We start from the raw sequence: 26,185 nt of genomic DNA, 5'->3' as shown, positions 1-26,185 counted from the left end.
AACTCAATTTTTATGGCAAGTCAATTGCCTCAGATGTCACAATTGACTTTCTTGATTTAGACAAAGCATTTTTAATACTGTTTCTTATTTTTCAACTTGCCTGTCCAATTAAAAATATATTTCTTGTTAAACCCACTGAAGAATCTTGGCAAGATCAATTAATATAGCAGCCAAATTTACAATAGTTTTAAAACTTCTATATCTCATCTTCATGTTTATATCTTAATGTAATTCTTCTGCTTAGTCAGCCCCAGCAAAATGACTCAAAGTTTTATAAAAATTTACCAACTGTTGATCAGTAGTTACCTTGGTTGATGAAATTTGAAGGTAACAAAAAGCTTCGGTAATTCAAATGTGTGTTGCTTATCCTACTTAAGATTTGGCTAAAAAGGGGGAGTCAGGGTGGCCCAGCATAACCAGTGAGGAGTGACTGTGTTCTTGGGATTTGGAACCCAAATAGAAGACTGACAAAGAATGTAGTGGAGAACAAGTACAGGAATACACACACACACACACACACACACACACATATATATATATAATGTGACCTGTTTATTACAGATAGTTGTAGACTCAGTGGAGAATTAACTGATAGAGAAGGCAAAGGACACCGTTTGCCTAGCAGAGGTGTATGCAAATCAGGTCTTTAGAACTTTGAATCAGAAACAAGATAGTAATTGTGAGGACTGAAATGGGATTTTGCAATTTACGGCAAGTATGGGTTACAAATTTTGACTTGGCTGTTCGAAAATGTTAAGATGCCTTCTTCTGATGTATTGGGTTGTCACCTGCAGATGAGGTTATTGGTTCCTGCTTATTGAACTGGTACGTGTGCAAAAATGTTAAGTAAGAAAGAACAACTGTGAGGAGTTCCTATAGATTAGCATACGCGTGTCAGTGATCACCCTTGAGAAGCTGAGGGCCAGGCAGGCAGTCCCGGACCTGCTGCCTCTCCCGGGCCGAGGTGCCTCCGTCAGATCCCATGTGCTGGGAGGAGTCGACTCACTGGTCAAAAGCGTATCAGTGGCCGCCGGTTCTGACCCCGTCTTGTCCCGGTGTCTCTTCCCAGGCACTGCCTCGGCCCTGGCCGCACCGGACGGAGCAGGGCTGGGCGGGCACCCGACGCCTCGGGGTAGGGCGGAAGTGCGGGGGGGAGGGGCCAGGCGGCAGGGACGCGAGGGTGGGCGGCCGTAGGAGACCCGGTTGCTGGGGCCGCGGGGGCCGTTGGGAGCTCGGGCTGGACCGCCCCTGCCGGTAACCGCCGGTGGGTTCCGCCATGAGCGGTGGCGCCTGGCGCTACTGCAGCACCAGGAACAGGACAGGGGCCACCGTCCTCAGCTCGCCGCCCGCTGAGGGCGAGGACCCCCTCAGCCCCTCCAGAGGCTCCCCGCTCTCCCTTGCGTCTCGCTCCAGCTCCCCGGGCTGTGAGGAGGAGCGGGTGGCGGCCTCCCGGAGCCTGGCAGGCGATAGGTAACCCCTGCGGCAGGGACCGGGCTCGAGCAGGGAGCTCGGGGCTGCCCTTTGGTGACCAGCCGGGCCCCTGCACTCGTTTCCCTCCGCTGGAGACCTTGGGGACAGAAGATTATTTTAATAAATATAGGCTTCTTTGCATAGATAAGTGCATTAAGCACTTTGTTCCTTTTTTTTGTTTGTTTGTTTTGTTTTTGGGGGTTTTTTGTGTGTGTCTTGGAAAGTCTTCTCAGTGAACAGCTGAGTATTTTTATGGGCTCATGAATTGTTTATAGGCAGTTGGCCTGAGCTACAGTCATTCCTGCCTTAATTTAAAAGTGGTTGCAGACTAAAGGGCTGTTTTTTGTAGTGTATATAGCTGGGTCCAGAGTCAGCTTTGTATGCATGCATTGCACAGCTCCTGCTCCTGTGGCTTACATCTTGTTCCATTTTAATTATATGCAAACATAATATGCCTTCTTTTTACTTGGGATCTCACTGGCTTGATAGGAGAATAAATAACTCTTATTCTTCCCTTTAAAACAGAAGGGGGAAAAGCAGGGAGTGCCTATCCTATTCTGGAAGACCACTTTTTGATGGAAACTTCCCAGACTTACGCATTAACTGGTGGTGAATGTAACTAGCAAGGTTGAACTGAGCTAAAAGTGACAGTGGGGTAAAGAAAGGACAGCAGAGCTTTACAGGGGTGCAGGTTTCCAGCATGGTTTTCAAATTTCCATGGAGAGCAGTGAAGGAATACGGATCACACTGAATTTTACTTAAAAGCATTTCTTGAAAAAGGTGCTAAAAATCCAGGGAAAGAGTGTTCAAGTGTAGTCAGAAGCTTCAGAGTGAAGAGATCAGCCAGTTCGTGATCCCTTTCAGTTTTTCTGTTACCTCTCCATATACTTCTTCCCAATAAGCAATTTTGTTCATGCACCTTAAATTTCTGTTGCAATTTGTTCAAGCTACAACTTGTCTTTGCAGCTTGAGAGGCTATTTGAAACAGCTCCCAACTCTTGGGCCTGTTGCTGCAGTATTCTCTGGCAGCAGTAAGATGCAGCTGAAGACAACCTCTTTTAGGGCCTGAGTTGGCAGAGTCTTATTAAACTGTGGGGAAAATACATGCTTCGCTAATGAAGACACTGCTTCTGAGTAATGCTGCTGCCATGTTGTACTAAGTGCCTACCAAGTGTTCATATAGCAGCTTCTGTGTATAGCTGCCAAGATCTCAGAAGTATAATAATAAAAACCACTTCTTATATAGATCCCTACATATGCATAGACTCTGAATCTTTTTGTTGTTGTTCTTGTCCTCTTAAAACTACACAAAAATTAACTGGAGGCAGATACATTGGGAAATGCAATATTTGCAAAAGAGAAAGGGTGAAAACAAGGCCTTGTGAAATGGGGTTAGGCATTTTCATACTTTCTTTGTGGATCAGTGTTATGTTTGATGGTGTGACGTCAGTGCATATATGGCAAATGATAATCACTGTTTTCTATTAATCAGACTTCAGGTCCAATGCCAGATGTGTCCACTTTGATTTAAGATACTTAGTTAGAAATAAATATGCACTTGAGAATGGGGTATCTTAAGAAGTCTTACCATAATTATTTTGAAGAAGTTCGTAACTGTGAACAAGCTAGAATTTCAGAAAACGGTCCTGTGAAATTCAAGGTCTGTGTGGTTCAAAATACATGGTTGGTGTGCCAGGGAGAGTGTGACTGGTGGCTGCAATGCACACCAAGAAAGGCTGGGTTCTGGTGCAATTGGAGAGCTTTGGACACAGTATTGGAGAAGTATTTCTCCTAACAGGCCTTAATACTGAGTTTGTGTTTTCCTCTGTTTAAGCTTCATTTTCTGTTATTTCTTACTCATCTACAGTAAGTTTTTAATCTATTACTGTGAATAACTTTTTTGAGAAGTTGACAGCTTAAATTTCATGAGTACTGATACCAGAAAAGACATAGTAAATATTATTTTTCTTGGTTTATTCATTCTCCTAGTACTTTTTCTAAGGTCGGTTTAATTTGTCAGCCATGTTCCAGTACTAGGTGCCATAATGCAAATCATGCAAAGCAAAGGAATGTATTGAGGAAGTATCCCTGCCCAAAATGTCAAGTCTGTGCAAAGTTACAGGGTTTTTCCCTGAATGTGAATGTATAGTACTTTTATCCTTTAATAAACTTTCAGAGACTTATTTCCTTACAAAATGTGTTACTAAGCATTCTTAAGTGGCATCTGTTATTATATGTATGTGTTTAAAAGCTGTCTCTGTTAAATTTTTGGTCTTTATTAATCCTGTAGCATAAAAGCCCTAGGGTGCAGCAGAATGTGTTGGACTATGCTGGGCTTGTGAGTGTTTGATCTGTGCTGCTTCTGTCCTTGCATTGTCTTGTGTGTCAGGGTGTCCCTGTCAGTTCTGTTATTCTGCATCTCTGTGGCAGCACACTTTAGAAGTGGGTTTGTCCAGGGAAATAGACCTGTTCCAGGTAGGTTTCAGTGTAAATGAGTTCCCCTGTCTTGGTCCTGCTAGCACAAACATATATGGGTAAAATAACAGAGAAAAGTAAGACAAAACTCCCTAGCACTGGTGTTGTCCCCAAATGCTTTCTACCACAGACGTGTATTCTAAAGATGAGTGGGACAAAAAATGTTTTGCAATAGAGTATCAGAGTATTGCTGTGTCCTGTGAATATGTTGTACTTTTATATTGATAAAGCCCAGATATCTTCTATTTAAAAGATTGATTTCTTGAGCATTAGAATAATATGCTTGTTGGATGCTTCTTCTGTAGCTTAGATTCAGCAAACAGTATTCCTCGCTGTAGTGAAGTATGTATGTAGGTAGGTATTTCCAGAGTCTGTACATCCATATGAAATACTAACGTGAAGTCTAGTTTCACTGCTTTGTTATCAAGAAAAAATTCTGTGGCAGATAGAAGAAATCTTTTAAAGAAATCTCTTGGCATGTTTTCAAACTTTGCTGACTTGGATCCTAATATGTTGTGTTACTTATGAAATAATACATGTATAGAAAATTATAAAAGATATTTCTGACCGGGGGTAGGATTGCTGCATTAGTAAAGAAGTTATGAGTGACTTATGTAAGATATCCTATTAAATGTCTAATACAACCTTGTATAATACCAATAAGTATTGTATACTAGCTGTATTTCTTAAGCACATTTCCTGTGAAAACGTTTTAAGGTGGAAAACTTTACTGGATTGAATGGATGCATTAGTAATGAATGGATTTTTAATGCTGAGGTTGCTTGATACCATGAATCCACTTGTATACGACTTGAATGAAGAAAATACATTCTAGCATTTGCTTTGCTTTTGCTAAAGACCACTTGATTCATGGAGCTTCTTGTGACTAAGGATAGGATGTTAATGTTAAATCTCTGTTTTTCCTTGGCTTCCATATGTGAGAAGGAAAGTGACACTTTGCTGTTACGGGTAACCTTTTTGTTTAGTTCCTAAAAGGTATTATTTTTGTTTAATTCCTAAAAGGTAATGTTTGGATCTGTTCCACAGTTTAGAATCACTAATAAGCTAGAATTTAGTAAGTAAAATGTAGAATGTAAGGGGGATGGTCAGAGGTGCATTATAAATGCCATTTATACATTAGGGAGATTACTAAGCAAGTAGAAAAATTATGTCATTGTTGTCACATTATGCCATAAAAGAAAAGTACTTTCTCAAGACAGTAACACTGCTTAACTTTTCAATCAAATACATTATAGATAATATTGTTTCTTGTTTTTAATTCAGGAAGGCTGAACGCTCTGAAATAGCAGGTGGGAGAAAAGTGTCACCTTTGAAAGATAACCTTTCGCCATGGGAAGAATGGTTCATTGGCAAAGAGAAGGAACTGCGTGCCCGCTTACAAGCTAGAGCTGCAGAGGTGATTACATCCAATTGGCTTGATTCTAAGTCTAATAAAAGATAGCAAACACAGCATTTTCTTTTCCTTTGTTTGTAGAAACACAAGTAGTTTTTTTCCCTTTTTTTTTAGTGTCTTAGGCCTCCAAAGTGTTCGTGTTTGTCATTGCTGGCGTGATTCTGCTGTGTGCATTCTCTTTTGCTAAATGTTATGCTTCATTGAACTGGTGCTGTATAATATTTTGTTTATCCAACTGTCAGGTAATGGTTCAATTTTAGAAGATTAAAACATTTATATAATTATTACCTTGATTTTCATCATGGGTACGTACGCCTGCATGTAGAAGAAAATGGGGTGTGTACTGATTGTAAGTATGCCAAGCTACTTGGTTAGTTTTGAGGCACAGTGGTGTTACTCACTTAGCATGTAATTTTACAACTGTTTGGTGTCCTTTCCCAGGATGGGGATCCCTGTTACAGCATTTTTTCCCCTTCAGTCTGTCTTTTGCCCCCTTGCAGATGAACAGTTCTTGAGAACCAGGGCTGGGACACAATTAAGTGAGAGCATTCTATCTTTTCTTGATTATTCTGTTTGTAGTTGCAGTTTATTAAATGATACTGTTGTTGAAAATCAAACGGGAAGTATTGGGTAGTGATTAGAACAATCACATCAAAATTAGGTAATTTCTCACTTTAGTTATTGATTAACTATTTGACCTTGAATGTTTTCCTAGGCTTTCTGTGATTATCTGTACAGTGAATATAGCATACAGCTGTTTTATGTGGGCTACCTCATGTTGTTTATAAAACATGTACCACTGGAAGGTTCAGGAACAGTATTTTAAAGGTCAGCAGTATACTAAAGTAGTTTGTTAAACTTAAGGAATATACTTTGATCCATTAATATCAACCAAACGTTTCATGACTTCCCATTTATATTCTGGATTGGTAATGTAAATGTAAGCTAGCAGATGTCTCTCAACTAAGTATTAAGAACAGTCATAGGACAAGCATTACTTAATGCCAGTAGAAAATAGTCATATAGGTAAATATTTCTAGTTTGTAAGATTTTGAAAACATTAGACGTCAAACTGCAGCAAGGCAAAGTGAAAAGCTTATATTTGGGGGAAAAATATAATCAACACTTCTGTAAGATGCCAGAAAATAATGAAATATGTGATATTTATATAAAAAATTATTGCTATGTTTGCATATTAAAAGTATTCTAAACTGATATCCTGAGAAACACCTGGGAAGTCCCAGATAGATCTTTTGGTGACATTAGCACCAAGTCGGCCCTGAATGTCAAAAATGTGGATAAACATTTGGAGTGGAATTAGGTTGGGTCTTCTAAGGTACTTACAGTGCCATCCGCTTTTACAGAAACCAGGATACCTGCAGTACAGGTGTCTTGGAACTCAAAGGAGACATTATTTGCTGTAACTTTGCCTCAATACAGCAACAACTGTACTTTCAAACTATGTCTGTATTGTGGGTGTTTGAGCTCTCTGTAAGCTTCTCTTGATGTCCTTCTAAACTGAAATTCCATGTCATAAGAAAAGGGTGTTCTCTCTGAAACTGACTGCAGTTCAGGGACCATAAAATCAGTTTCATGGAAATAATTCCATCTGTCCTGTGTTTGAAGGTATGAATTTTCATTAAAAATTAGGACTTTTTGTTAATGTTACAGTCGGAGAAGCTAGACATCTCAAATTGTCTCCTTCGTTATGTTTTTTCTTTATTAACTTTACTGGAGAGATACAAGTGATTGCATATATACTGTATATCATATAAAGATACTTTGGAATTTCTTCTCTCATCTTCAAAATAAAACTTCTGTTTCAAAGTTTGCTAGAATCTACAATAATTTTGGCTTTAGTAAGTTTTGGGTTAAGCCCTAAAGTTCTAGTAGTTCTGGTTCTAAAAATCACAGGTTAATAATACTTCACTTAGCTTTTGATACCTTCCACAGTGCAGAGAAGTACACAATGTAAATTTTAAATATTGTAGGAAAGTACTGCTGCAAATTAAGGTTCTGCTGACTAAAAAGGCATTTCAATAAACTGAGGAGTGATTTGGTACATTTAGTTGTTTCCAAAATCTAATTAAAATATGTATTTCCTGTTAATATCCTAAAAATTATAAATTTTCATTGGTTGTATTTCATAGTATTTCTCTGTTGACTGTCGTTAATCTTCTCCAAAATCTTAGTGAAGGAAAAATACCAAAATCTAATGCTTACATTGTTTTAACTGCAGCACTATTGCCATAATACTACTTTTACAGTACTGCCTGTAAATGGTCACCACGGATTTGAGATGTATACTTTTTCTTTAATTAGGAAATGAATATACAGCTTGAGAAAATGAAGCAATATCAAGAATGTGAAAGAAGAAAAAGGATAGCTGAAGAGAAACACAAGGAATGGGTTCAGAAAAAAAGAGAAGAGGTAAATACTGCTTTGGCTGGAAATATTCATGCCATGCTTGAGTAGGCCTATGTAAAATTTACTCAGTCTGTTTGGACTTCCATGGTTTTAGTTTGCTGAGTAAATGGCTGCTTTAATTGAAAATTATAAAAACATGCCAAAACAGCTAAACATTTTTTTAAGACTGATTTTTTTTTCTGTGAGATACAAAGGGATTTGTTTTCTTAGTAGTCAGATAACTGACAATTGGTGTACATCTTGTGCAGTAGCTTTCTGCTGATTATAGCTGGGGTTTTGGTCTTTAATGTACCCAGACTTCCCAGGTTCAGTGCCCAAACATTTTGGGTTAAGTGTACATCCTGTCTGTGTGCAATGTCTTGTACACTAAGTAGAGCCAGAAGAAGGATTTAGTTAAATATCACCATGAACAGGCAAAGAGTATGGTAAGGTTTAGAGATAATTGAGGTATGGGGCCAGATTGAAGAAATTCCCAGTAGACCACAATTAGTAATTGGGAATTCCTTCACTCAATAATTAATTTCTGGGTGGGATCAAAAGATTTTTAAGTTCTCTTGAGGGGGATGCCTGAGTCCAAGGTCAGAAACAGACAGAATCCTGATCTCAATGGATCTCTGTACAGCTGTGTCACACCAAGTGAGCATATGCACTTGATGGCAGATTTGGGAATGCTTGGGAGACCAGGGCATGTTGAGCCTCTGGTAGTGCATGGGTGTATGTGTTCATTGTCTTATCGTCTGTAGCAATACCAGTTGTTTACTGTTCTATGCTTCTGTTTCTGAATAAAATCAGATGAAAATTCACTAAAAATATCCCAATAGCACTAGCTGTGTTGGATGGGCAGACCTAATACATTTGTTTTCATTATTTCAGAACTCCTTCAGATTCAGCCTAGAACCACTAGAATAACATATGTTTGGATCTAACCTAATTAATCTTAGTCTTAATGCTGGTTGGATAATTGGTATAAACAGCAGAACCTATCCTCCTCGGTTAATTTATTATGATTTATATTACTAATTAAATTACATAGCAAAAAGTAGATTTATTATTCAGCATATACAATGCCATTTTCCTCTTCCAAAATGAAATTTAAATGAAAATTAAATTCTAGGTGTCTGTAACTATTCATTGGCTTGAAAGAGTTGATCTGCCTCTTAAAATACTTCCAGTTCAAAACCAGAAGTTTTCCTTCTGTGTCCTCCTCGCTACCCCTACCCCCTCCTTCAACTTCTGTAAATTTCTACTTATTCAGATTTTCCTTGGAACTTTGTGGATTTACTGGTTAACAGCTTCTATTCTGTTTTCAGTGGGAATAGGAGGTCTTTTTTTATGGTAATCACACCAGCCCAGAGGACAGGCAAAAAAACATACTTGTGTCTGGACTTTATCATATTATGTTTTGGAAGCATAATGTCATCCTTAGAACATGTCCCAAGTGTTTAGAAAAGTAAGCTGATTTTAATTGAAATCAGATGATTCATTGGCTAGTCTTTCCTATAAACCACACTCAAATCAAGGACAAACTGAATTTAAAAGCTTATCTGTCCAGAGGATATTTGTGCTGCATAGACTGTACCATTTCAAGTTTCCACAAGATTATTTGTGGAACTGGATACAGACTGAAGAATAAATATGTTGATTCAGTGACTAAGATGTTTAAAATTGCATCAAGATTTCAGCTGTAGTTAAGGTTAGAGTCATGAGCACTGACAGTTGATATAATTTTCTAGGGGATTGTGTATATATCTCCTATTTAGAAAACATTTCCTCATAGAAATATCAAAAGGTGCTTCTTGAGGCAAAACTTGCTGTATACTTTACTCAAATTTCCATTAAGCACTCACCTTTTTCAAGTTCAGTTATTGATTCTGAGCCCTGTGTGTAGAGTGCAGAAAATGCTTTATTTACCAAGAGGCAGTACTTTCAGGGATCTTATCTCTGTAATCTCCAAAAGTCTGTATCCTTTTCCATTGCTCAGTACTGTAGTGATGAAAAAGTAAGGCACACTTGAGCATACATGAAACTTTTTCCTTCATCTTGAGCATCCGGCAGGAGACACTGCTGGAAGAGTCTTTATACTGTGAATGTGAGAGACATTTATGTCAGAAGTAAAATTGTTTGTGTTTGCATAAAAGCATTCTGGTTTTCCGTATGGCAAGCCAGTGCTCTTGTATAGCAATTTTAGTTGTGATGCTCTAACTGTTAAATAGGGTCCTTTAGGGTGGGGTTAGGAAGCAAAGCTTGAACACTGTTTGTGTGTTCACTATTGGTTTTTTTATTATTTAATATAGATTAAAAATTATATGTTGTTACAGTTTTCTTTCATTTTACATAAACTATTTTTAAAAATAAAGGAATCCTAGCTATTTAGTATTCTTTATGTAAATAGCTTTTGTGGTTCTTAAAGGTTGTAAGTGAACTAGAAGTAGTATTTTGAAATAATGAGCCATCAAAGAAGATTCTAAGCCATGAAATAATGTTTATACAAATATTCGTTTATGGCAAAATTTTGCAGCTCACTAGGAATTAAAAGCTTAATAAAATCAATTGTTAGGCACTTTCCTGGACCTGACAATGCCTGTACAATTTTCAGTAAGGTACTGGATCTCTCCTGGACAAAAATAGTCTTACTTTCTCTCCCTCTTAAAGTTGAGTAATTTGTGGGCAAACAGTGGGCAACAGTCTGTTGACTTTTTAGCAAGTCATAGGAGTATCAATTGAAATATTTTAACTCTAAAATAACTCTAAGCATGCTTTTGATTCCAGAAGAAAAATGAACATAACATGATTTTTTATGTAACTAGAACTGCTATTTCTGAGTTACTGTTAGAGTTATTGATAAAAATGAGGTTGTTATGGTTATAAATGCTGAGCAAGTAAATTTGGTGTTCAGTGTCCTGTTTTCATTATTAAAGTAGCCTTGGTTTAAGTGTTATGCAGAACTGAAGATAGATCAGCAAAGTCATTAGAATCTGTCTTCACTCTCTGGTATTTGCTTGATTACTTATTGCTGGTTTTAGGCTCCAGGTTGGTAAGGCGCTTACAGATGAACTGCAGAGTTTGAAACAAAAGGAATTGACATCCTTGATTGCCATATTATCATTGAACTACATCTTGAATAGGTATTCAAGATTGAAAACTAATTTGTATTTCATTTCTTCAGATTAGAATTAATGCTTGTGAAATCCTATTTTCTCTCTGTCTGTTCATTATTGCACTGTGGGTTCTTTTCTTTTTTGGAGGGGGAGCAGCCAAGAAAGGAGCCATTCTTAGAATGAAGTTTTTTATTGAAAATAAAACCAAGAAGTAAAGAATGGCTAGAATTTTATCATTAAAAAGAAGAAGCCTTTGAAGCCTGTAATCTCCTGTGACTCCATGTAGATTCTGAACAAATGAGTTAACTTCAGTCATTGTTCTCCACCACCGAGTAAGTTTAACACAAAATAAGCAACCAACACCTTCAATACAGTCCTCTAAACTGTGTCTTGGAATTATTTGAATCGGGGTACCTACTTGTGGGATACATTTTGAAAAGCTTCTCTCCGTAGCGGCATCTGTATGACTTGTGGCTTGTCAAATATGGTCTTGTTTAACAAATAGAAGTTTTGTTACTCTTTGGCTTAGCTGGTTGTAGATGATAAGTAGACTGTTTACAGACTTGGGTAAATTACAGTTTAAGGAGGAAGATAAAAATTACTGCTATTTATCTTCAAAATATTTGGGAATCACATTTCTGGTTCCTTCCAAAGATTTTTCTCTCTCATCTAAATTCTGTTCAATTAATATGTGATGACAAAACTCTGGCTGGATAAAAAACATGCAGTAAAATAATATGATAGTTAAGGTCATAGATGTTCAGAGTTGATCACTCATTCATACTTTCTTTTGTAGTGTTTCCTTTGAAGACCACAACTCTTGAGAACTTGTTCAGTATGGTTCAATTCCAAGTTCCTTCACAGTGTGACCAGGCACTGGTCCTACTGAGTGATAACTTCCTGTGTTCTAATCAGTGGAAGTTCCTGGAGCTTCTCTTCTGATTTGGAAAATATGTAAGCTGCTCTCTGAAGCCAGTTGGATTTATTTTTTCCCTTATTTTCCCTTGAACTAATTGATTCAAGATACATGTAGCCTTCTTCCAGGAAGAAAACCCTACCCTTACAACCTCATCTCCCAAAAATGAGGTGCAGTATGGAGAACTCTTTGGTAGTGTTCTTTTACTGTTAATTATTTAAAGAACTGAGGATGGTTTTGACTATTGCTCTTTATGTAGTCTCACATGAAGTGTTCTTATGTTCATGTAAACAGGAGCCCAGCCCTGCCTTTACAGTTGTAGGCATAATTTGGGTTTAAGACTTGCCTATCTATTAGAGTAGTAGTAGAGAATGCAGTGTTTACAAGACCTTATCTGCAGAACCTGAGGTATATAAGACTTACCTCCTAATATTTTGCCATAGCATAGGAATCTCGCTTTTGGCAGTAGCCAAGGTTTTTTCTTTTCCTGTTTTATGTGAACTTCTGATCCTATAATGTGAAGTCTCTTTCATTCCTATCATCAGCTGTGGACACTTTGGTAAGGTACTTGTAATTGTGGAATTACTGATTAAATCAAAGTACTGGTTTCAAATCAAAGGATGAAAAGCTTTTGAGAAATGCATTGTGAATGCATAAACTGTGAAGAGCCTGTAAACTGCCATGACTGTTTAATTCTTTAACATTGTCATAACAGTCAGAACCTCTTATGAATTATTGCTGAATAAAATATTAGGATTAAAGGTCAGGCTTGATGACAACAGCTTTTTGATTACATATTAAAAAATCAACTCTACCTTCTACAATCTAATATGGTATCTTCATATTTAATCCACCTTTACTGACTCTGCAAAGCTGCTTCATTTTTACAATGCCAATAGAATATGAACTTAGAAATATCTAGAGTATTCAATTCATATATATACATGTGTATATATATAAATATTTACATTATATGTTGTTGTGGGTTAGCCCCAATAGGCAGTTGAGACCCCACATAGCCCCTCATTTGCTCCCACCAGCTTTTATTGCTGAGCAGTATGGTCTGGGCTATCCCTTAGGTTGGTTGGTGTCAGCTGTTCTTGCTGTGCCCCCTCCCACCTCCCTGTGCATCCCCTGACTATGCACTGGTGGGATGGGATGAGAAGCAGAAAAGACCTTGAAGCTTTGTAAGCATTGATAAGTGATAACTTATGTTATCAACAAACACTGTTTTGTTCACAAATCCAAACAAAGCACAACAGGAGCTGCTATGAAGAAAATTAAGTCCATCCAAAACAAAACCCACTACATGTGTTATGTGTATCTTTGCAACAGTAAGAGAAATCCCCAAAGAGGAATGCTTGCATCCCAAAATAACTAATTCTGAAACTCATTTTATTAACATCCTTGTATTTAGTCTTTGCATGTAATTCTTTATGCTGTAATAATGTGATACCTAGCAAAGTTGTAAAAGCACAAGTAGTGAAGTTACAATTTTCCATTGAAAAAAACAATTATTCTAATACCCATCTACATTCGACTGTAGCATTTCTAATACTTTCTGCATTGTTGAATAGAGAATAAGGCAACACTTCTTTTTCTTAAAAGTAAATATGACCAAGCAGGCATTAAGAATAGAATTTGGATTTTCAACATTTTTATTGTTCTTTTCTTTTCAATAAGACCCCTTTACTTACTGAAAAATATAATTTTAATGGAAACTAGGTTCAGGATGGAAAAGTTCTGTTTGAATGCTTTTTCACTGAAAATTTTGTTCTTACAATTTACTGTGCTGTTGGCTGATAGTCTTTATGAGAAGCAAAAAGCAGTAAGAAGTATATGAAAGCCTAGAACCAGCACACTGTATAGTAATGAGTGACTGTTCTTGGAGCAGACTTCCTGTAGTGGTTTAGTCCAAAATACTCATTACTGTTTATTTTCTGTGAGATAAGAATTAGGACAAACGCAAAGCAGGCACCAAACTTGAAAGAATATAAAGAAGTTTATTAACAGACCTAAAAGAGGGGGAAAAAAAATTATACCACACCTTCAGAACTCTCCTCCTCCCCCCCACCTTCCTCCCTTCTCCCGCTGACAATGTAAAAAGACAACCCTTAAGATGTTCAGTCTGTTTACCACTTCCATAATAACCTTGTTCAGTCCATTTAAAAGAGAAGTCTCTTCTTGCTCATGCTATGAAAACATTATCACAAGGAGACAGCCACCCACTTCCAAATATTGTTCAGCCCATTTAGGAAGAGGAGTCTCTCTGCTTGCGATGTGAGTCCCTTCCCCTGACTTGCAGCTTTTCCCGCAACTGCTTTCGAGGGTCCACTCTTGAAGTTTTTTGGGGTACAATTTTAAGGTTGAGCCGTTCAGAAACAAGAACAGAAGCCCTTCTCCTTCCCTTGGAGTAAAGGGTCTTCCTCATCTTCATCATTAGGACTGTCTCTGGGAGCATCTCTAGGAACTGAGGTTTTCTCCTTTCCCATTTGGAGCAAAAGTCCTCATCACTTCCATCTCTCCCTGTCCAAACCTCTCATGAAATTACAGCTGCGTCAGCATCTGCCTATCTCAGCGCAGGTGCTTTTGCTCACAAGTTGAACACTCCACCCCCCGTATCTTCATGAAATTACAACGGGATACTCTGATACATCATAGCTTCACAACAGAATTTCAGCTTTAAGCATCTCCTCTTTCCCTTCCCTCAGGTTTTCAGGTCTTCACAGCAATGAAAGGGTTAATCTCACCTGGGCCTTGCAGCTGGAATTTTGCTTATCGCAGTGGAGAAGGGGGAGAGCCGAGCTGCTCCAGCTGCCCACACAAAGGTGGGGGGATTCCACGGATGGAACAGGGCCCATCGGCTCCAGGATGGCCACTGCACGGGCCCACAGCCCCCTGTCCCAGCGCCGGAAACGAGAGAGAGCTTGGGGGGGCAGTTTGTCTATTCTTAAGTGTGTATCACAGAGGCGGTCACAATTTTAAGTGGCTTAAAGAATTGTCCATATTCAAACTGGCCAGCTGATAGGTTCTATCAGGTCCCAGAGGAAGCTGTAAGCACCCCTTAGCAAGGACATCCCTTCCGGGACTATGCTTGCTAACCTATGACACTTCCCTTTTTGGTGTGCTGTGTAATTCCTCCCAGTAGAGACACCTAGATGCCAACTCTTACGCCAAAGGCTTTTTGTTTAATGTGTACTTTATCTCAACATGGTTAATACAGAGCACAGATTGTTCGACAGCTCAAGCATGACTTTCAAGTTCAAAAGCTATGCTTGCTCATACTGTCTTTCTTTCATCCAATGAGTTATTTTGTGAGGAGTGGTACCACTTCCACAGAAGGGGTGGAGAATCCTGTCATCCCAGCCTGCAGCCTGGGGACATGTTAGTTGGAATCTCCTCAGGCAGAAATATAATGAAATCCAGATCTACCCTGTCCTAGGTTAATGTTCTTGCAGCTGAACTGTTGTTGAGTTGCTAATGTAGAGCCTGGTGTACTATGGTGTTTGCTGACAGTTTAGACTTGAAAGAGATGCTAAGATGTCTACTTTTTTCAAGACTGAACCCTTTCAAGAAATGTGTTTGTGAGGGAAGCTTCTAGTAGACATGATTTCCAATCATGAGAACCAACTGCATTTAAGAATGAAAATTTTCTGTTTACATACCTAAGTCTGTCTTTACATATCTAAATTGTTTTTGTGGGTCTGGGCTTAATTTCTGATGGATTTTTTTTTTCATATTATGGGTCTTTTACTCTCTGAACCTGGAAAGTCTTTACACAATTTTTTTCTGTGATGTCATGCATGATCAATGCCATGGTTATAATTTTAGGTTGTACCTGAATCTTAATTACCTTTTGATTTCTGTAAGTAGAATGAACTATTTTTTCATAGTGAGTGTTAGAATAAGTTTTAGACAGAGTTTTGGAAGAGGAATTCAGGGTGACAGGTGAATATGAGTGTTCATGTATTTCAGCAGCATTCGTGGAGTCCACATTCTTCTGAAAATCCCAATAGTGTTCCAGGGACCAAGTACACTAAAACTTTATGTTTGTCACATACATTGAGTCCCTGTATGAAATGAACACAGTTTGGGAGAAAGATCCAGTAATTCTCCAGTTCCCAGACTGCAGTGGGGTCTGCACTGACTTTGTGTGAACTTCAGCAGTAAATTGATATAAACTTGCCTGTCAGGAGACATCTGCTGCTCAGACCTCTGTTGACCTCCTTTCTAGCCTCTTGTTTTCACATGGAAATTCTAGAGAGATTAAAGAAGTACTCCTGTGGCCTAGGCTTGGTCACTGATTTGGGTTATAGGGCAAAATTGAAAAGATAATTACAATTGTCTGAATGACCCAGATTTCCAAGACTGCTAAAAGTGTTTGATGTTCAGGATTTTTATGAGGATAAACGAGTAAATTTGGATGTGTGTTCTGATGTTGGCAATGTGGGCTTTTCCTATATTTTGCCATCAGTCAGCATTAAATGATGCTAGAATATGCTAGCTAAGATGTTAGCAAACCGCTGTGAAGTAGAACCCTTATCTGTGAATACAAAAATGTTGTCACATTCTGTGGACCATAAGATGGAAAGGATTGCTGTGAGAAGTAAAAATATCTTAAAAATATCAATCACATCATTAGTTTCTGGAAATACTTCTACTCGGTGACAGTCTGCATAGAAAATGCAAAACAGAAAACACCCCTGCACTTTGTGCATTCCAGCCTCTCATTTAGTCATTGATGTGAAAATACAGAAATATATATTTTAGTAGTTTTCTTTGAGTTGGATATAGTGCCTATGTTTCAAAAGCAATTAGGGTTTTTTTTTCTGCATGAAAAATTATTTAATATTTCTACCTTCTGTCAGGAAGAAAGTGGGATGCTTCAAATTTTAAAATCCTTTGACCGTTCACCACATACATGTAGGTCTGATTTTTCTTGAAAAGTTAGTAATTAATACTGACTCAGTAAGACACGTGCTGTGAACTGAGTCACTATTCACTGCTTTGTGGGACAGATGGATTTGTGTTGGCTGGGGGATTTCCAGGTATTGACCTAGCCCAGACTTCATTAGGTTCTGAGACTTGATAGAATCCCAGCACAGAGTGGTGAACCTTCAGGGTAGATTTGTAACCTTTCGCCTTAGTTATATGCTTGGGCAGGGTGGCAGGAGAACAAGCCTTTCTTGCAATGAGTAATTGGATGTTTTACAATCAATACCTTAATTTATGTAATACCTGCAACCATATTTTAGTGTATGTAAATTTACTAGTGGTTTAGTGAATAGATTGTGACTGTTTCGAACACAAGATCAAAGAGAATTTTTAAAACCCAATCTAAACAACACCAAGCATAAACAAATAGTTTCTTCCCTCATATGTACATGGAAGGGAAAGTAAGAGAAGAAATGAATAACATGTACTTTAATATACATGTTCATAGCATTTTTGATAGACTTTTATAGTGAGGATGGGGAAAAAGCGGGAAGGTCAGGGTGATAGAAGCTTGATAGAAGCTTGACATGAAACAAGTTACTAAAGTAGCTGGGAATGTGGTGTACACTAACTTTATGAAGGAAAAGCTGTTCTCATTGTGAGAGAAGGAGGAAGCATTTCTGATTTGTCTCCAGAAAAATTTCTAGGCTGCTGTAAAGTCTGTAATTCTGCAGGGAGTCGTCTTACAGATGTGTCACTGGAAGTAAAACTTAGCAATAGTCATGGCTTTCATGATAGTGTGTATGGCATGTTAGTGTTTACATAGGACCTAATTTAACTTTGAGTCAGCCTAGATAGTAGCTAAACTTATCTAAGTATTGTCATTTAAGATACATAATTTAAGAAGCTTCCCTGCCTTTCTTTTGTAGTATTTAGAAAGATTTTTAGTCTATTTTCTGCTTATAATGATTTTTCATTATGGAACAACTCCATAGGTATGGAAGTAGCCCAGTTTTTCAGTTTTCTCCTATATTTATTTTAATGTCTTTTATACAATAAGACCCTTAGCTAAAGACTGTAGTTTTGGAAGATCATTAGTTTTGTAACTTACTTTCATGTACGTCGGAGGTAAGTCAGCAAACAACAAAATGTGTGAAATCTTTGTAAGCCACCTTCTCCCATAGTTTAACTCACTGATTTAACATATATCTCACATCTACATTAATGATTTTTATGTGTTTCAAAGTTGTTGGTGTATTTGGGGAGTATTTGGTAATGAAGAGACAGAGAAACAGCTCTGAATAAAAGAGATTGAGATGAATTTTAGATGAAGGAGGAAAAGCTTAGACAATTGGTTATTTGCCTTTTTCAGGAAGGTGATATTTAAATACTTTGCCAAAAATACATTATTTTTTCTTTTCAACATTTTTAAATATGGAAGCATTTGTTTCATGTTAAGAAAGATCTTGTTCCCATTCTTTATTAGCATAAAAACATTTCAGAATCTTAACTTTTTTTAGTTCCCAGAATGAAATGTAGTTTTTCATTGGTCTTGGTTGTAAATAGTTTTATCACATGTACAGGCCTCAGTGTTGTGAAGTCATATTAATAAGACCAATTGTTTTATAATTCTGTGTAGTTTTACATTCCAGATATGCATTGAAATTGGAGTGTATTCATATTTGACCATTTTCCCTATACTACAAAACAGATTAAGCTGATGTTTGCTAGAATGTATTAAAAGTGAAATGGAAAAAAACCCACCAAACAACAAAAAACCAAGGAGAAAATAGAGCTAATAGCTAGTTGCAATTGTTTTGTGAAATTGTGTGCATTTTGTAAACAAAGAAGTATTTATTGTCAAGTAAGAATATTTGACAAGAGTATACCAGAGCAGTACTACTGAAAGTATCTTTATGATTTTAGGTGAAGAAACATCCACCTTGGAGACTATGGTAGACAGACCTAATAAAGCATAGCTTGTAAAAGGAGGCAGGTGGGGTGTGGTGGGTGGAAATCTCGCAGTGCATAGTATAGCTGCTGATGTTAAAATTGTAGTAATGCTTCTGGTATTGGCAAACAGAACAGGACCCACTAACTCAAGCGGTTCTGTAAACTGGCTTCTTTCCTGGCAGAAATGAGGTAAGTGTGTTGCAGAGCAGTATAAGCTGAAGTTTTTACTCTCTGTGTGCTGTTTTATTGGATTGGTGGTAGTTTTGGTATGGGGGACAAGCACTGAACCAACAGGTATCCTGTTTAGACCAGACTGAAGGAATTGTGCTGGTCCCCAGCTCCAGTATTATGGCTTCTGCTTCATTATGCATAATTGGATTTTCCAGAAGTACAGTAAACCTGGCAAAAGGTGGGGGAGGGACACATGGGGAGAGCTCTAGTTTTCTGCCTTTTTGTTCTTTTAATGGGAAAAATGGTGATATATAATGGTAAAATGGAATGGGAGCGTATTTCTGGTTTTCTTGAGAATGTGTTTTTCCTGTATTTCATTTATTTATTATACTTTGCAGCTGTAGTTCTAGGCATTTGACATCCATACTGACAACTGTAATAATTCTGAGTCAGTATAAGTTTCTGCTAAACTACATATCTCCTTTGTTCAAGAGGAGTGTGCAGGGAAGTGTGTAAGTAGAATATTTCTTAAAAGAAAAACAATGTATTTTTTCAGCAGCTCTTTTCTGTTAAGAGGAAACTGGTCTTAAGTGTTGTGCCTCTCCTCCAAGTCATGTGCACAGCTTGTCTGGTAGATTTTTGCTTCCACATGTGTATTCAGTTACTTCAGAGCTAAGTGAGTTAAGCAGAAATATCGAATCAGTAGCTTCCAGACACTTCATAATGGTTACAAGGAACAGAAGTGAGAGCTATTGTTACTCTTCAAATAAAAATACCTCCCTCTCTAGATGAAGAAAAGGCCAGTGGATACATGGTTGTTTGCTTAGAGAAAGATCTTCAGAACATTGTTATTGGATACACACACTCTGAAAAGATGCAGAAGTGAATGACACCTCTGGTGTATTCTGTCTTCCAAATCATATGGGCAGCAGTTTCACTTCACACTCAGGTTACCATTTTGCCTGCCCTAGAATGTACTTTCTCATTTTCCCTTTCATAATTTGAACAGGAGAGATGTGTGGATTGATTTATTGAAGTATTCCCTCTGTCAATAAGCTAAAGATTATAAAAAGAGAATACCACAAAACATGAACTGGATTTTTATGTGAACTTTTTATTTTCCTGTTAATTTCTGCTTAAGTGTGTTGAACAATCTGCATATCTCAGTGACTCTTAGAATGGGGCAGTTTACCTGACTTCCATTTGGAACTATAGTTTGTTCTAGATTCACCAACAAGCTAACACACCATTGTTGAGAACTGCAACCATGTATTTCATTCCCAGAAATATTGAGAAGTGTCTGAAGTGTTTAAAAAAAATCTCAGAATAAATAAAACAGAGTAGTAAATGTAGTAGTATGAGGAGACCTGAAAGTAAAATTTTTATCATCTTTTTTGACAAGTTTGTATGTCTAAAACTATCTTACCTAGAATCTAGCGATGGACAGGTTCTGACTTCAAAGAGCTTACAATATCACATATATTTTCAGGTTTATGATAATTTTCTTTGTGATTGTGTAATAAAATTAACTGTATTCCTCAAAAGAATCGCTCCTTGAAATACACTGAAAAATTTCTATTCTGTTTTTTTGATATGTTTTGCATAGGAAAGAAGAGAAAGGAAACGAAAGCTGAGCAAAGAAATGGCGGAAAAAGCCACAAGGGAACTAGAAAAAATGCAGTTACAAGAAAAGGCTGACGTAAAGTATAAGGAATGGTTAAAGAAGAAGAGAGCTGAGGAAGCAGAAAAGAAGAAAAAGGAGAAGGTATTAACAAACTGATCATTTATTTGGATGGAGTTACTTAATCTGTAACTTACATTGAATATATTGATGTCAAATGGCAGTGTTGTATAGGAAAAAACCTTTCAAGAGTTGCAATGTTAGTGCATTAGAGACACTGTGGTATGGTCAGCAAAGTGAGATGCACGTTAATGCATTTTTCTTAATAGCCTTTGAGTTTTTCTCAGGGAAACACTGGAGTAACATGGAATTTGGGGTTTTTAAATTTTTTTTTCAGACTTAAACCAAAAAATGCATCTTTTCCATTATTAGGAAAAGGTGCTCGTATTTTAAGACATATTTGAAATATATTCAGCAGTCTGGAAATCCGCAAAAAATTATTTATTATTTTTTGTATATTGTACAGGGCTTTGTCCAGGAGTACCTTAATTTTTTTTTATTATTTCTAGGAAAAAGAAGAAGAACGGGAGGCTGAGCTACAGGAGAAGAGAACAAGATCGGAGAAGATCTTTAAGGAATGGCTGCAAAATGCTAGAAATAAACCACAACCTGCTTTAAATGGTTTCCCACATGGGAAGTCTACAGGTTTGTATGTCTAGTACACAAATATGCAGTGACTTTGCTTTGTGGTTCCTTCCTTCTAATATTTTAATATAAAACGAAGGCTGTTTAGGATATTCATCTTGTATCTAATTTTGGCACATAGTAATGACTACTTATACTATGGTATGTCAGAGAAACAGATTCTGAGACCTTTTGTGTATTTTTCTTAGCCTTTTTTGTTATTTGGGAAGAAAATTGTATTATTTGAGATAATTATGTGGTGTACCAAATTAGATTTTATCTGATTTTTCTCACCAGGCATAGGAATCACTATTTCCTGTGAAGCAAATTAGTTATGTCATCATCCTTGTAAAGTTAGTTTTCATGTTACAGAAGGTGTGCACCACCTTAGAGCACCTGAATCCCCCTTAGAAAAGAGGTGGGGTTTTGAGACACAAGAACAATTAAAAGCTGACAGAAGTCCTGTCTGAAAAAGGAGACGGGGCATCAATCTGTATACTGAGCTAAAATTTCCTTTCTGTTTTGCTTTTCATCTGCATGGTACCTCCTTGGCTTCTGTAATCCTATTCCTTTTTTTGTTTGAAAGGGAAGCGTGGAAGAGAATGCTGTTCATAGTGTGGTGTTTCACAAGTCTTACTTTATTTTTATATTTTTTGTCATCCTACATAGTACAAAAGCAGAAAATCAGCAAGAAATGGTATTGCATTACACGTTATTTTTCTATGCAACTAAAATAATTGCTTCCATTTCACTTTGCAACAGAAATAGTTTTGGGACCAAAATTCTGGTCTCTGAGTGTTTAAGAAACATGTACAAAGCAGGTGAACAATCATTACTCTTTTGCTTATATTTATTTGTAAATAGTGATATACCTTGCCTTCATGTTTTGGTTGGACCTTTGTTACATACTGCCAGCTGCAATCATTTACTGAAATGATTTTTGAAAAATACTTCTCTACTCACTTGTGTCATTCAGTAGAATGTATTACAAACTTTGAAGTGTATCCATCATGTGGTTAGGTAAAACAAAGTAGCCAATTTGTAGACATTTACAGTTATTAAGAACACAAAGGACTGAGCATTCAACCTGGTTATTATTTAAGCAGAGGTGAAGAATATGCCAGTTACTGGTTTAAAAAGAAAAGGTGGAATATTTATTATCTCGAATCACCTAAATTATGTGATGTGCGTGTGCTGTCTTTCTCTGAAGACACTGTTGTGTAGTAATTAGTCTAGATGATTGTTATAACTGCTTTCATTGGAAAGATTGTAGCGTAAATATTCCTTTTTAGTTATGTGTATTTTCTAAATGTTTTAGGGAGCGCTGATAGAAATTTGTATCCGGCTCCAGCATATTGTAACCCCATTCCTTGGAAACCAGTACGTGTGCCTCCCCCAAAGGAAGACAGTTTTCTTACCTTGAAGAAGAGTAAGAGACCTGTATCTTGTCAGCCTTGTGCATCTTTACCAATGGTGATTTCGAAGCCCAAGAGCAACCCTTGTATTGGATCCCTGTGCAGAAAGAAGTCATAGTTCAGGAAAAGTATTCTTACAATCTTGAGCAAACTGGGCCATAACTGTGAAGTTCTATGTAGTTACATGTCCAAAGCAGATTGCTTTGTGCCTACTTCTTTTTTTTCCATTTTTGTGAGCAGGCTTTGTGTTTACCACTAATTGCCCAATCTGGCTTTTTATGTTTTTTCTGTATTGCATTTTAGTTTAAAAAAAAGGCAAAGATAAATTGTAATGGGACTGTACCTCAATACCAATAAAATGCACAGGATTGTTTCTTCCTTTCCTCTCTTGTTGTTGAAGGAGTTCATTTCTATATGTAATTATTCTTTTGGGCACCAGTATTACTAGGATATTTTAAAGACGCTACTTGTAACAGATTCTAAAACAATTCTTGGCTTAATGTGGCAGGAATTCAAGGCCTGCACCAGTTCCAGGGTTATCATGTCATTGGGATTGCAGACATATAGTGGGATAGCTTCTATTGCTGGAGTACTGCAGTGAATGGATGTAGGCTCTTTGCTGGACCTGATACATACAAACCAGGGAGAACTGGTCAGGGATGTGAAGTTTGGAGCCAGTAATGACATACATGAGTCTGTGGGATTTGGTAGGGTGCACCTGAGAATGCTGAGGAAGTGGCAAAGATCATTCATTGTAAGGATACTCTCAATTACCGTTGAGAGGTCTGGTGATGAGGGGAGGTTCCTGAGAACTAGAAGAAAGTGAGTGTCAACCCAGTCTTCAAGAAGGGTGTATATGTAGAACTACAGGCCAGTAGTCAGCCTCACCTCAGTCACGTAGAAAGATGATGAATGTGGCAAGTGCAGCCAGCAGCCTCCTGGGCTGCATGAGGAAGAGCGTTACCCAACAAAGGGAAGCAGTCCATCCCTTGTACCATAACTGTTTGAGACCACATTTGGAGTGCTATGCCCATTCCTGGGCATGCCAGTAAAAGACTGACATTGGTGTTCTGGAGCAAGCTCAGTGAAGGGCCACAAAGATGATTAAAGGTTTGGAGCATCTGACAGACAGAAGCTGAGAGAGCTGTGACTGTTCAGCATGAAGGAGAGAAAGTTCAGTAATGTCTGAACAATGTCTGTAAATACCTTATGAATGGAGAGAGAGAGAGCAGACCCTTCTCAGTAGTGCCCAGTGAGAGAAGAGGCAGTGAATGCAAATTAAAATACAGTCATCAAATGCCGGAACAAATTGCCCAGAGATGTTGTGGAGTTTCCATTCTTGGAGATACTCAAAACTTGACTGGACATAGTCCTGAGAAACCTTCTCCAGTTGGCTCTCTTTTGAACAAGGGGGTCGGACTAGATGATTTCCAGAAGTCCATTCCAGTCTCAGCATTCTGTTATTAATGGTGAAAAGGAAAAAGTAGAAAGAAAGAAGACTTATTTTTCCTGTTATAGTTTTATCACTTTGAGAAATACCTTGCTATATCTTAAAAGTTAACAGTATTAAAAATAATAATAATAAAGTATGTTACAAAATATTAAAAAAAAAATAAAGCATGTTATAAAATTTACATGGTAAAATAACACACTAAGTCACATTCTGGTATGTAAGTGTTCTTTTGATTCTACTTCTTGTCTTAATAGTATATTTTAATTTCTTCAGAGCAAGTTGTGAAAAATACTAAAACTATCTCATGTCAAGTTTATACTTAATACATTACTTGTACCATTACTTTGAGTGAATCAGTTTACACAATATACCTGTGTCTGTTCTTTTTAGATGGTGGCAAATGCTAACAAGACTGCAACACCTTACAGTAGTGCTAATAGATTATTTGGTTTGTGTTTGCTTTTAGACTTTCACAAAACCTTAATTTTACTGTATGCATGTAGGAGAAGTCTGGAGTCTATAAAATACATGGAGCGTCAAACTGTGCTGCTGTTAAGTAGAAGCATACAGAAGTCTGCACATTATCTTCAGGATGTAGAACTCTGTGTCCATCTTTTTCTATAAGGACCTCTGCAATAGATGGGTATGAAACTAGTGGATTAATAGATTAGTTGTTAATCTCTCCATCCCTTCTTGCCATGTGGAAATGTCTGATCAGACTCAGAAGTTTCAGAACTGTGTAAGCTATGAGAAGCTTGTGAGTGTTTAGATGAAGGGACAGTATTTTACTGTAATGCAAATGATTAATTTTAGATTAGCTTACAGAGATTTCTTGGGACTGATTTAATTGAAGAGTCATATACTATTTTAGTGTTTTCTCTAAGTTTCACTGAAGTAGCATGTGGCCAGCAGTAAGGTGTGTTGGCATAATTACCTGAGTGTATACTTACGGCTTTGTATTTCTTTTAGCATTTATTTGCTTGTTGTGAAATAAAATGAACTTACAACCCCTAAAATAGAAGCTTTAAGATGAGGCCCATATTGTAGCTTATCCATAGCATTGTTAACGCTTTACCGTGCCATAAATCGAGTCTCTCCTGATGGGAGAGAATTTGCTGAAAGTCCTTGCAAGGAGTTTAAAAGATAAAGCGAGACATCTTCTGTAGTTTCAATGCTTCTAGATAGTTGTTAATTAAGTCTTATCAGAGGAACTGAGCCACTAGCGTGACCCAGGTACGGCATAGAAGGAGGAAAAGTAGAAGTGAGAGCAATTATCAAAATTTACACAGCCTTTTAAAGATATTTTAACCAATAGTTACTAAAAACGTACATTATTTTCACTTTCTTACCAATTATTCAGTAACATGTCTAGGAACTGCGGAATTTTCTATCCAATCAATCCAAACTACTTTTACTGTATAATATGGAGTAGTAGAAGAAGGAGAAGAAGGTCTAGAGAACAACAACAATCCTTCATTTTGATATTTTTTACTCTTATCTATTTACTATAAAGAGAAGCCTAAAACCTCTAAAATTTTCACCCTGTGACAATTTTACATAGTAGTCTATAACCTAATTCACACCACTGTATTTTCTAGTTGTTGTCTGACTGTTGTAATTTTTTCCAAGGTTTAAAGCTATACCAGTGTTGTCCAGGGGGGTAAAAACCCTTAAAAACAGGCAGAGAAATATTCTCGGCACTCTGGGTTCCTACAATTGTAAAGACAGTTCTGTCTTAACTAAATTACAAAAAAATCTGGCATGATAGCCGCTGAATGCACATATTGGCCCAAATTCAATCCACATAATGATTTGGCTAAAGAAGAGAAATAATGTTTGGATTTTTTCCAGCAAGATATCAACTACACAATAAAATGGTCTGGCCTTATAGCATAATTTTGGACTGTGTGCTGCAGAAGGCTATAATTTTATGCTGTTGCAGCAAATAATTTACACCATTTTTTCTCAGATGTTAGAAGATAAAATCTTGACACTTTGTTTTAGCTTAAACAGCATTCTGTATTCTGTTATTAAGGTCTCTTCTGGATTTCTCTGCTTACAAAATTTCACAGTGGATCAAGTTACAGAGTCTCAAGTTACTCACTGGAACCAATACAAGATATTGCATCTTGATGCCTGTGCTAAAATAACAT

At 37.3% G+C, this 26,185-nt stretch overlaps 1 protein-coding gene across 1 annotated transcript; it reads left to right on the top strand.

The window, feature by feature from the left end:
• Nucleotides 1–1,270: 1,270 nt before the first annotated feature.
• CCDC34 (coiled-coil domain containing 34) lies at nucleotides 1,271–22,962 on the top strand. The gene is made up of 6 exons (XM_069016494.1): nucleotides 1,271–1,470; nucleotides 5,230–5,362; nucleotides 7,682–7,789; nucleotides 20,466–20,624; nucleotides 21,050–21,185; nucleotides 22,483–22,962. The coding sequence occupies exons 1-6, from the start codon at nucleotides 1,277–1,279 to the stop codon at nucleotides 22,695–22,697; spliced, it is 945 nt and encodes a 314-aa protein (XP_068872595.1). The 5' UTR covers nucleotides 1,271–1,276; the 3' UTR covers nucleotides 22,698–22,962.
• The last annotated feature ends 3,223 nt before the right edge of the window (nucleotides 22,963–26,185 follow it).

The sequence above is a fragment of the Aphelocoma coerulescens genome, chromosome 5 (genome assembly GCF_041296385.1).
Source record: "Aphelocoma coerulescens isolate FSJ_1873_10779 chromosome 5, UR_Acoe_1.0, whole genome shotgun sequence".
Classification (NCBI taxonomy): Eukaryota; Metazoa; Chordata; class Aves; order Passeriformes; family Corvidae; genus Aphelocoma; species Aphelocoma coerulescens.
The sequence above is the reverse complement of the archived record's forward strand: the minus strand, read 5'-3'. Positions and strand labels throughout refer to the sequence as shown.

Excerpts from the sequence above, each read along its gene's own strand:
- CCDC34 (XM_069016494.1), top strand. The coding sequence starts at position 1,277 with ATGAGCGGTGGCGCCTGGCGCTACTGCAGCACCAGGAACAGGACAGGG. Across the intron at positions 1,471-5,229 it reads CGGAGCCTGGCAGGCGATAG|GAAGGCTGAACGCTCTGAAA; the intron begins GTAACCCCTGCG and ends TTTTTAATTCAG. Across the intron at positions 21,186-22,482 it reads CCCACATGGGAAGTCTACAG|GGAGCGCTGATAGAAATTTG; the intron begins GTTTGTATGTCT and ends TAAATGTTTTAG.